General features: G+C 37.5%; 1 protein-coding gene across 1 annotated transcript in view; it reads right to left on the reverse strand.

Annotated features, from left to right (window-relative positions):
* Positions 1-12,500, reverse strand: part of LOC106881935 (uncharacterized) — a 28,291-nt gene that overhangs the window by 5,637 nt on the left and 10,154 nt on the right. Inside the window, exons 3-12 of the mRNA XM_089341364.1 lie at positions 11,857-11,931; positions 11,285-11,336; positions 9,338-9,516; positions 7,992-8,121; positions 7,333-7,622; positions 6,614-6,785; positions 4,587-4,822; positions 2,688-2,820; positions 1,883-2,071; positions 1,010-1,168 (exon numbers count right to left, since the gene is read on the reverse strand). Of these exons, the coding sequence (XP_089197490.1) occupies positions 1,010-1,168; positions 1,883-2,071; positions 2,688-2,820; positions 4,587-4,822; positions 6,614-6,785; positions 7,333-7,622; positions 7,992-8,121; positions 9,338-9,516; positions 11,285-11,336; positions 11,857-11,931 (1,615 nt within the window). The remainder of the gene's footprint in view (positions 1-1,009; positions 1,169-1,882; positions 2,072-2,687; positions 2,821-4,586; positions 4,823-6,613; positions 6,786-7,332; positions 7,623-7,991; positions 8,122-9,337; positions 9,517-11,284; positions 11,337-11,856; positions 11,932-12,500) is intronic.

Below are 12,500 nucleotides of genomic sequence, written 5' to 3' on the forward strand. Positions count from 1 at the left end.
AAGAGAGAAAAAAAGGCAGAGAAAAAAAAAACCATGCATATATATAGTTGAAATTTATAGGAAAACTAAAGACAAAGACAGGTGTATAAACACAACAAGTCAGTATATTCATTTGACGCTCGGGAAAATGAAAAAGGCTTTTACGTTTCGAGCCTATGCTCTTCAACAGAAAGGAATAAGAGAAAATAAACTGAGAGAGAATGAAGAAAACTTGTACATTTCAGTGATCCACCATGAAATTCTGTTCCATTCTATCTGTTCCATTCTATCTGTTTTATTCAATCTCTCTCACTCTATTTCATTCATTCTGTTTCATTCATTCTGTTTCATTCAATCTGTCTCACTCTATTTCATTCATTCTGTTTCATTCTATCTATTCCATTCACTCTGTCTCATTCTATTTCATTCATTCTATTCCATTCTATGTTTCATTCAATCTATCTCATTCTATTTCATTCATTCTATTCCATTCTACCTGTTTCATTCAATCTATCCACATTCTATTTCATTCATTCATTCTGTTCCATTCTATCTGTTTCATTCATTCTGTTCCATTCTATCTATTTCATTCAATCTGTCTCATTCTATTTCATTCATTCTATTCCATTCTATCTGTTTCATTTAAACTATCACATTCTATTTCATTCATTCTGTTCCATTCTATCTATTTAATTTAATCTGTCTCACTCTATTTCATTCATTCTGTTCCATTCATTCTGTTCCATTCAATCTATTACATTCTATTTCATTCATTCTATTCCATTCTATCTGTTTCATTCAAACTATCACATTCTATTTCATTCATTCTGTTCCATTCTATCTATTTCATTCAATCTGCCTCACTCTATTTCATTCATTCTGTTCCATTCATTCTGTTCCATTCAATCTATTACATTCTATTTCATTCATTCTGTTCCATTCTATCTCTTTCATTCAGTCTCTCTCATTCATTCTGTATCTCTCATCCAATTCCATGCCAAATTCCTTCAGTCATTTACAACAGTTTTACCTCTGACCAGTTTAATGGCAACCTTCTCTTGGCTGTAGTATCCAATGACCACTTTGCCAAAAGCTCCTTCACCAATTGGTGTGCTGAACTTCAACTGTCTGGTGTCAATCTCCCATTCATCGTTGGTCACTTGAAAGTCATTAGCATAATCAGATTTACCTGGAATGAAAATATACTCTTTTATTCGTTTCAGTCATTTGACTTAGGCCATGCTGGAGCACCACCTTTATTCGAGCAGATCAACCCCAAGACTTATTCTTTGTAAGCCTAGTACTTATTCTATCAGGCCCTTTTGCCAAACTGCTAAGTTACGGGAATGTAAACACACCAACATCGGTTGGGGGGGGGGACAAAAACAGACACACAAATACATACATGTATGTATATATATATATATATATATATATATATATATATATATATATGTATATAGCAATGTTAAATCTCTGAACGAGGTATAAATAGTAACTGCACGACAACGTGAAGTATATTTGCCACTTAAATGCAGCTAAACCCTAAGGATGAATGTTACTGTTGTTTTTAGCCCCAGGAGAACATCTCCTCCAGCTGGCTATTGACATACATCTGTGTCCTGTCTGTATTTGTAAATATATATATATATACGATGGGCTTCTTTCAGTTTCTGTCTCCCAAATCCATTGACAAGGCTTTGGTTGACCTGAGGCTATAGTAGAAGACACTTGTCCAAAGTGCCATGCAGTAGGACTGAACCCAGAACCATCAACACCACCACCACCACCACCACCACCACCACCACTACCACCACCACCATCACAAAGGCCAACAAACTCCAAGCATCACAACCATACCGTAATTCTCACAATTTGTGAAATATCTCAAATCGATACTTACAACCTGTCACATTCGATTTGTAACTGTTGCTCTTGGCAACGGTCGTTTTACTGATCTCTGTGTTCTTCAGGTTTTTCCTTCTTCTGTAAACCACTGCAAGTAACGTGAGAACCACAAAGAAAACGGCAGCGCATATGATTCCTGTGATGGGACTTTTCGTCGTGTTTATAATATTGCTGACAGGAACATCTGGGAAAATAAATATCATAATCAGTAGCAGCAGTGGCAGCGGCAGCAACAGTAGTAGTAGTAGTATAGTGTAGTATAGTATAGTAGTATAGTATATATGCATATACATGTGCATGCACACATTCAAGTGTGTACATGCACATGTGTGTATACATGTGTATGTGCATACATGCATACATACTTGTGTGTGTGTGTGTGTGTGTGTATGTATATGTGTATATGCATACAAACGCGTGTGTGTGTATATGTGTGCATGCATACATTCATGTGTGTGTGTGTGTATGTGTATACATGCATACATGTGTGTGTATATCTGTATGGGTTAGTGGTTAGGGCAGTGGTTCCCAAATGGTGCCGCGTGCCTCATAGGGGCAGCAGAAGAGGATAGCAAGCAAGGTGAAATGATTGAAAGACAATCAAAGATTTAGAAACAGTTTCAAAAATTTCATACACTCTTTACTCTCTTTTACTTTTTTACTTGTTTCAGTCATTTGACTGCAGCCATGCACATCATACTATTGATTCTACCTGCTTAATAACAACAATAACAACAACAACAACAACAACAAAAACAGCAGCAGCAACAACAAGAATATTAACATCGTCGACTACATACTTTCTTTGAGACGGATATTCCTTGTTATCACTTTCTTCTCGCTTATTATTCCTGAAACGGTTGTGTTTACATACAACGGACTGCTTTGGACCGATTTATTGGTTCCTGCATTTGTCTGGTAGACAGCCATTACCTGTCAATAGATTGTGATATTACAATTGAAAAAAATGTTGAATACCAAACACCTGACACATGAATAGGTACAGTGATACCAATTGAAGTTGTCCCCTTCTTTTTTTTGCTTATTCTTCGTATGATTTAATTTCTAAATTATTCAATATAAGCCTTAATTATTAGTCAGAGATTATTTACATTATTTACATTTGACGGATATTTCTCCTCATCTTGTTTCTTGTTAATACAATGTTTCGGCTGATATACCTTCCAGCCTTCATTAGGTGTCTTGGGGAAATTTCGAACCTGGGTTCTCATTCCTAAGGTATTTTTCAATGTTGGCCTTCGTGCCGGTGGCACATAAAAGCACCCACTACACTCTCAGAGTGGTTGGCGTTAGGAAGGGCATCCAGCTGTAGAAACTCTGTCAAATCAGATTGGAGCCTGGTGTAGCCATCTGGTTCACTAGTCCTCAGTCGAATCGTCCAACCCATGCTAGCATGGAAAGCGGACATTAAACGATGATGATGATGATTATTGCCTTTGCACAGCTTCTAACGCTGGAGATGTACTACAGTGTCAGCTGTTCACTCCCAGTGAACTAAGGTAACACCTCTTATTTTTCGAGCACCTTCCAGAGTATTTGAGCAGTTCCGAGCAGTGCTGTTTTCTGCAAGTGCTCCACCCTTATTGCAGCCCCTATTTCTTCCACGTACTTCCCAAGATTTTTACTCACTGTTCCCAGGGCTCCGACAATTATTGGTACTACTGTGAACTTTTTCATCGACCACAACTGCCTAACGTCCCAAGCTAAACCTATCATATCCCTCGATTTTTACACATTATTGCTTATGGATTTATCTGCTTCAAGATCCACCACTTCAAAAACGAATTACATATATTCTATTGTAAGAGCATTGTAGTTCACTTGAAGCATTGTTGAACAGAAATAGATAAAGAAAGCTTCTAACAATGCAGAAAGTTTTACAAAATCCTTTATAATCTGGACACAAAGGCTTATCTTCAGAAGGAAGCGGTCTAAGAAATATGTATTTACATTGATTCCATTGGAGCTGCTAATCCAAATGCTGAGCAGTTTAAAATAGAATAACAAAATCGATGCTTCCTTCTGAAGACAGACCTTTGCACCCAAAATATAGAGATAGGAGAGTATTGTAGTTTGCTTGAAGCATTGTGTATTGTTTGTAAAGAATAAAAAGTTTTGAATGGTACACCAATGCACTATAATACAAAAAATGGACTATATACCTGTTGTAATTTAGTTATCTATAGTCCGATGATATTTCGGAATACAATTCCTTCTTCAGATATTCTTAGATGGAGTCTCTGCTATAAACGTAGAGGTGTTTATAAAGCTTATTTCTTTTTTCTTTTCCTACTTTACTCTTTTACTTGTTTCAGTCATTTGACTGTGGCCATGCTGGAGCACCGCCTTTAGTCGAGCAAATTGACCCCGGGACTTATTCTTTGTAAGCCTAGTACTTATTCTATCGGTCTCTGTTGCTGAACTGCTAAGTTACGGGGACGTAAACACACCAGCATCGGTTGTCAAGTGATGTGGGGGGGGGGGACAAACACAGACACACAAACACACATACACATACATATATATACATATATACGAAGACACTTGCCCAAGGTGTCACGCAGTGAGACTGAACCTGGAACCATGTGGTTGGTAAGCAAGCTACTTACCACGATATTATTATATAAAATAATTATTTTTAAAAAATCAACAACGATTATAATTAGATAAATACCAACCTTGATTTTGTAAATGAATGATGGTTCCAAGACGAGTAAAACTGAAGTTTCTTCACACTGCACTTTACCAGCCAGCAAAATATTTGATTGGTCCATATATCCAGGCGCTTGCCAAGCCACAACATATTTGATATTTGTTCTGTTAATTGGTGCCATCCATGAGAGATTACCAATTATTTTCTGCACTGTCTTATTGTAGACTAAAGATTCAATGCTTGGGAACCATTTTTGAATTTCTGGAATAAAACATAAAATTAATTGTTCAGATACTTCTGTCTTTTATACTGGTTTCAGTCATCGCACTGTGGCCATACTGGAGCACTCTCACAACCACCTGATACCTTCCTCATTTGTCACTCTGATATATTTATGTTTTGCATTATTTTCTCTCCATAAACACATTTAACCCATTACCTACCAGTGATCTCATATGAGATCACTTAAAAATTACAAATTTTGTAATTATCTGTCAATATTTACACATATCTAACCTTTTTGCTATATCTACTAGGTATATTTCTCTGATATTCAAATGAGGCTTGCTAATTTTTCACCCAATATCTTGCTTATTTCTATTTAAAATGTTATTTTGAAATGTTATTTTGAAATGTTATTTTGATCATACCAGCGTGTTTCTAAGGCTGTTTTATGCTAGAAATCAAAGTTTCATAAAAAAAATTCCAGTTAATAGAATTATAGGAGGTAATGGGTTAATGGAATGATGTAAACAAGAGTGGTCCATTGCTTGTAATTAATCAAAACTTTCTGATTTTTAAAATAATTCAAAGAGTAAAACTCTTAGGATTTATGGGGGTGAAGGGTTAAAAAAAAAAGTTTTTTCATAATCATATGAATTCCTATGTGTAGAACATAAATTCACAAACAAATACCGAAAATTCCAAAAACTAAAAAAAAGCTACAAGGGGTTATAAGGGGTGCTTAGACCAGAATTCCACCAAAGCTTTAACCCTTTTGATACCAACCCACCTGAAACCACCTCTGGCTCTGTAGTACAAATGTCTTGTTTTCAAAAGTTCTGAATGAAAATCTTCCATCAAACCTTAGTCAGAATTTATGTTCCTAACATTAGCTTAATGATAACTAAGTTATTTTACTAAATTCTTTGTTATATTTAAAATTCATTGAAAAAAAACAAACACAATATTATGAAATAGTGTTGTATACAAAATTATATCTGTTAAAATGAGATGTTAGTGTTATTTTCATTTTTGCATAACTTAGACGACAATTTGTTCACCGCACCCTGTATATATAGACAACACACACACACACACACACACACACACACACGCACACACACACAAACACACACACACACATACTCAACACACTGATTAATTTAATCCTAAATCTTAATCTAGCTTTAATGATAATTCCCTTTATCAGTAATTCACTTCCTGATAAAAAATCCTTAATCAACATATCCCATAAATTAAATTGGTTTTCTAATTGCTTAGATATCTCAATCAGCATCTCTCTATATCTTTGTCTGTCCATCTGTCTGTTTGTCTCCCTCACCTCTCTCTCTCTCTCTCTCTCTCTCTATCTATCTATCTATCTTTCTCTTTCTTTCTCACACTCACTAGCCCCAATTCTTATCAACACCAGTCCACATTCGTGGTTGTAAGGGACTCGATCCCATCTCACCTTCTCCATTCTCCCTACACCCCTTTCCACTCAGATCTTCCATCTTTTATCCTTTACTTGTTCCAGTCATTAGACTGCGGCCATGCATACATACAAGCATACATACATACATACACACACACACATACAATAAAAACAATCATTATTTGCCATCGTCTACAATGAGATCTAGCATGAATATTTACATATTTATTCTTAACACTTCTGAACCGCCAGTTTGCCTGGCGTGCTAAGGTTTTCTGCCAGATCACTGCCTGGATCATAATAATAATAATAATAATAAAAATAATAATAATAATAATAATAATAATAATAATAATAATAATAATAATAATGATAATAATAGTAAGAACACTTACTTGAAGAATTTGTGTATTTAGTTTGATTGCATCCTGTGAAAAACCTGTGGGTGTGAAGGCATTTTGGAGTTTTTATCTTGAAGTCAAGTATCCATGTTCTGATTCCTTCAGAAGCCTCAATTTTCACAGAATATAAAGAGTTGTACATGATGTTTGGTAGGATCACTTGAACCTAGGATGTCGTTTACAAAATGGTGAAGAGAGAGAGTGACAAGCATGTTAAACAACAATGAAGGGGGGAAAAAAAGAGAAGCTGTACGTATAACACGCAACTTAGAAGCAGCGCTACAGATGTACCAACACACACGAGATTGAAACATAGCCGACCTCACGCACTTCTCATGAGGAATTCCAGTACGAGCTTCGTGAGACCACTACTGAGACGCTTCCGAAAAAAGAAAAGCCGTTGGAAAACAGTTTATAGCAGAGACTCCATCTAAGAATGTCTGAAGAAGGAATTGTATTCCGAAATATCATAGGACTATGGATAACTAAATTACAACAGGTTGCCAGTACTGCCTGAGTGGCCTTCGTGCTGGTAGCCACAGTACCATATTTTTCAGCATACAAGTTGAAATTTTCATCAGCCTGAGGCTATAGTAGAAGACACTTGCCCAAGGTGCCATGCAGTGGGACTGAACTCAGAATGATATGGTTTAGAAGCAAACTTCTTAGTACACAGTCACGCATGCATCTATATACGAAAACATTTGCAATACCTGTCGTCCTGCACTGGAGTTATGCACCGGTCCGTAATGCTGCTTCGGTAAACCACACTTCCGTACATCTTTGTAAATGCCACAGTTCTCTAGAAACCAGTTCACATAGTAATCTATATTCCTGTTCTTTGCTTGTGATGTTAAACCAGACTTTTCTCTCATCTGTAGAACAACAGACAAGCTATTATTAATTTCCGTTATTTTCTCAAGAATGTAAAACAACTTTCCTCGGGATCTTCGTTTCGATGATTCTGATTTCGATTTCATGGCATTTTCGGAAAATACCTCTCCTGTGAAATACAAAGGAGAATGGCACTGTAGCATCAGTGATGTTGTATTTATGCATTTATGAGAAGAAACATGAAACAAGGCAGCGAGCTGGTAGAAACGTTAGCACGCCGGGCGAAATGCTTAGTGGTATTTCATCTGCCGTTATGTTCTGAGTTCAAATTCCGCTGAGGTCAACTTTGCCTTTCATCCTTTCAGGGTCGATGATGATGATGATGATGATGATGATGATGATGATGAGGGGAGGGAGGGATTTGAAAAATGATGATGGGGTGGAGGATGGTTGTGATGATGATGATGATTATGATGATGATGATGATGATTATGATGTGGTGGTGGTGGTGGAGGAGGAGGTTAGAAATAATACTTACGGAATCTCCTTATAGATTTAACAGGAAATCTTTCTTCTGCCACCACGCCAAAACTGTTGACCGCCAGGAGCCAGAACTGTGATGATTCTGTTAGATTCGTCAGACTAACTTCCATATATGGTAAATATGTCTGCAATAATTACAAAAAGTGAAACCAATACAGAGTAATAGAATAACCATTACTAGTATCACTACCAATACCATGATGGCCACCACCAGCGACAGTATTGAACAACAACAGCTGTCAATCTTTGGCCAAGTTGACATTCCCTGTCACCGTCATGTCCACCACAACAGCCTAAAGACAAACAGGGGGGGGGGGCTTGTACATCGTTACTTGATCTCCCAGGCATTACAGCCAACAAATATCCTTCAAATTACAAGAGGAAGTCTTCCTACTGCCTACCACTTTTCCAAGCACCTTGATGGTTTCCTGCGAGAGAAGAAGTTCAAAAATCAAACCAATGCTGAAAGTGCATTCAATGAGTTCATCAGCTCCAGAACTCCAGATTTTTATGTTACCGTAATTAACAAACTTGTAAGTCGTCGGCAAAAATGTGTTGATTGTAATGGTATTTACTTTGATGAATAAAATTTCTGCATTGTTGAAATATATTGTGATGGAATTTCGTTTCAAAACGTTGCTTACTTTCTACTCAGCCTGATATATATATATATATATATATATATATATATATATATATATATATATATATATATATATATATATATATATATATATATATATATATATATATATATGTATATATATATATAATGTATGTATGTATGTATGCATGCATGTATGTATACACACATAGGTGCAGGAGTGGCTGTGTGGTAAGTTGTTTGCTTACGAACCACATGGTTCCGGGTTCAGCCACACTGTGTGGTACCTTGGGCAAGTGTCTTCTACTATAGCCCCGGGCTGACCAAAGCCTTGTGAGTGGATTTGGTAGACAGAAACTGAAAGAAGCCTGTCGTATATATGTATATGTATATATATGTGTGTGTGTGTGTTTGTGTGTCTGTGTCTGTCCACCTCAACATCGCTTGACAACCGATGCTGGTGTGTTTACGTTCCCGTAACTTAGTGGTGCGGCAAAAGAGACCGATAGAATAAGTACTAGGCTTACAAAGAATAAGTCCTGGGGTCGATTTGCTTGACTAAAGGTGATGCTCCAGCATGGCCACAGTCAAATGACTGAAACAAGTAAAAAAAAAAAGACACAACCACATGCACATTATATAATCATTCTAGACTAACATCGGAAAAACTAACCTGAAATATTGGAAAAGAATCATCAAAAATAATTCAATTGCAAGTATGTCCCTATTAAACTTACCTGGTCAACGAGGGACCATTCTCTACTCAAATGACGGCAGAGAAGAATATAGACAAAGTGAGTGGAATTCCTGTGTCCTGTCTTGGAATGAGGAACCATCCAGCTAATATTAATACTTTTTGGAAGCAGCTGTATTCTGGGTTTTTCTATGAATTTTTTCCAGTGTTTCTTCTTTTTATCTGTGAAGAATTCAAAGATAAGTTTCTTTATTAGCCACACAGGGCTGAATACAGAGGGGACAGAATACAATGTAGAGCTTTTCTTTTTGAAAATAGACAAAAAAAGAGGAGAAAATAAATTTCCGATCAAAAGGGATCGTGTTAATAAAAAACAAAAATCGATCAAAAGATTAGGTTTATCCGTGGAAAGAAAAGCCTACGGAAAAGACCACGGTAACCTCAGGCAGGGAAGGTAAAAGCACATGAGAGCAAAGTGCTCTCTCTCTCTCTCTTTTTTTCGATTTACAGGATCATGCTCAAAGTGGTTTTGTCATTTGCATGCACCATCTTTGCTACATTCACCCATCTTTTATTGAATCTTTCATAAGATAAAACTTGCCTCTTTATTCTCACCTTCCTTTTCAAGTGGTACTTAAAAAAGTTGATGAGCGATTGGCCAGAGAGGAAAGTGTTTGTCTCTAAAGCTTTCGCTCGAGTCCACCACACACATTCTTTCACCATGGCCACCAGTACGAGGAATACTGCCTTGCTTTGCCAGTTAAGCACTGAAAAGTCTTATTCATCAGAAATAGTCACAATATATTTCCATGAATTGAAATAGAAAGCAAAAATCAAAGTGAGCTCATTATATAGTTATAACCATTCACTCTGATTCACCACCAGTTAAAGACAAAGTGACATCTGCCTCCCATGACAACTGTGCCACGCCACATGCTAAACACCCTTACTGAGCCAGGAGAGTAATGGGAGGGAGCAAAAGAAACAAGTTTCCAACTACGAATTATGAGGGGGCACTGAAAAGTTCCTGGCTTTGGGTAAAAGAAAATACAAGAGGATCAGTTAATTACGATTTTATTTAAAATATTCCCCTCTCAGACCCACACACTTATTGCAGCAGTCCTTCAGTTTTTCTAAATACTGTAAAAGAACTTGGAAGGTTGGGCCTCCAGCCAGGCCTTTCGCGACACCCTTAGAGCCAGGAACTTTTCAGAACTCCTTGTACGAGCACTTAAAAAATTTTGGTCTAACAAAACACCTGATATGACTAATGCAGGTTTAAATGGTTAACAGAGTTGACTTAATAAATACCGGGATTTCTTTAGGAGCGTAGCAAGACCGTTACCAATGAATGTTGCATCGTTGAGGCTTAAATAGTCGGAAATCAGCTCATCCTGCATGTTCCTAATGATTGGTCACTTAAGCCACTCATGTGATGGTCTATTTCTTGGATTGGTCTAGTTCTATGTGGGATACAGTTTTGCATCCAATCACGTTGTACTATAGACCAACCAGCGTGGCAAAATAATTTTTCCTGTTTTCGCCAGTGAGGTGAGAATTTTCAGAGAGACTTCCAGGAAGCCATGTCACGTCATATTGTTCCTGTTTGCCAAGTACTTATAACCAAGTTTTGACCGAGTTGAAAAGCACACAATATTAGACAGTTATCTTCATGATGTATCCTACTAGTTTGTTGTACAATTCGTTTAATGGATGAATAAAGTGTCACAGTTCATTGATAAACCATTTTCTTGTATTTCTTTCCACTGTGTCATACACAGAACCAAGAACTTGAATAATACAAAGGCCAGGGACATGCATCATACGAGCTAAAGGGGCACTACCTGCAGAAGACAATATTCCTTTTCAAGAGCAGTTTAACATTACAAGAACCAGAGTTGAGCATTCTCAGACATACGGGATCTTTCTGATTTGTGAGAGAAGTTATTTAAGCTTTCTGATAACAATAATAAAAGAATTTTTTTTTTACCTTGCCGTGGTTTGCTTCTGTAGAAACTACATGATTCCTGACAGCCATTCATCTGGAAAGAAATTAAAAAAAAAAAATACAATTAATGACTGATTAGAAATGATAAAACATTTAATTGTAATTAGTAGAGCACAGGTTCCCAACCAGTGTATTTCAGCCCCCTTGGGGTGCCACGAGATCAATCGAGGGGTGCTGCAAGATCAACTGAGGGGTGCCGCAAAATATACAAAATATACACACGTTGTGTGTGTGTGTGTGTGTGTGTGTGTGTGTGTGTGTGTGTGTGTTTCTCATTTCTTTGACATCACCTGATAGTTGTAAACTGAGTGGCATCGTCATGCAATCGGTGTCCAAAGCTTCCGTGAAAACATGTCCGGTTATGGGGAAATATCATTTTACTTGGAAACAGGTAAGGGCAGCCAACCATTGAAAATCCACCTCATCAAATTCCATCCCACTGAAGTGAGTGTGGAAAAGTAGACGTTAAAGACGACAATGACAACGAAGATGGTGGGGGTGGGGTGGGGGTGAAGATGGCGGTGAAGGTGATGATGATTAAAAACAATACTAACACATATTTCTTCCAGGTGGCAGATGTTTTCCCAAAGTCCAAAATCTGAATAAAGCAAACTGCATGTTCTCCAACACTGAAACCGAAATGAAAAAAAATACTTAGAAACAGATTCCTACATGTCTGTGAGACTAAAACACTAAGAAAAGAAAGTCGCAAGGGGTCGCTGCTACAGAGGCCTGTCTGGAGGCCCAGCTTTCCGATTTCTCTTTATAGGGCTTAGAAGAACTGAAGGGCTGCTGCAATAAGTATGTGAATCTGAGAGGCAAAGATGCTGAATAAAATCATAAACAACAGGTCCTCCTGTATTTTCTCTTACCGAAAGCCAGAAACTTTTCAGCGCCTCCTCGAGTGTGTGTGTGTGTGTGTGTGTGTGTGTGTGTGTGTGTGTGTGTGTGTGTGTGTGTGTGTGTGTTTGTGTGTGAGTGTATGTGTGAATGTGTGTGTGAGTATGTGTGTGTGTGAGTGTGTGTGAGTGTGTGTGTGAATGTGTGTGTGAGTGAGTGTGTGAGTGTGTATGTGAGTGTGTGTGAGTGTGTGTGAGTGTGTGTGTGAGTGTGTGCGTGAGTGTGTGCGAGTGTGTGTGTGTGTGTGTGTGCGTGCGTGTGTGTGTGCATGCATGATGCCTGAAACATCTGATATTTA

The sequence above is a fragment of the Octopus bimaculoides genome, chromosome 24 (assembly GCF_046866305.1).
Source record: "Octopus bimaculoides isolate indiv1 chromosome 24, ASM4686630v1, whole genome shotgun sequence".
NCBI classification, from domain to species: domain Eukaryota; kingdom Metazoa; phylum Mollusca; class Cephalopoda; order Octopoda; family Octopodidae; genus Octopus; species Octopus bimaculoides.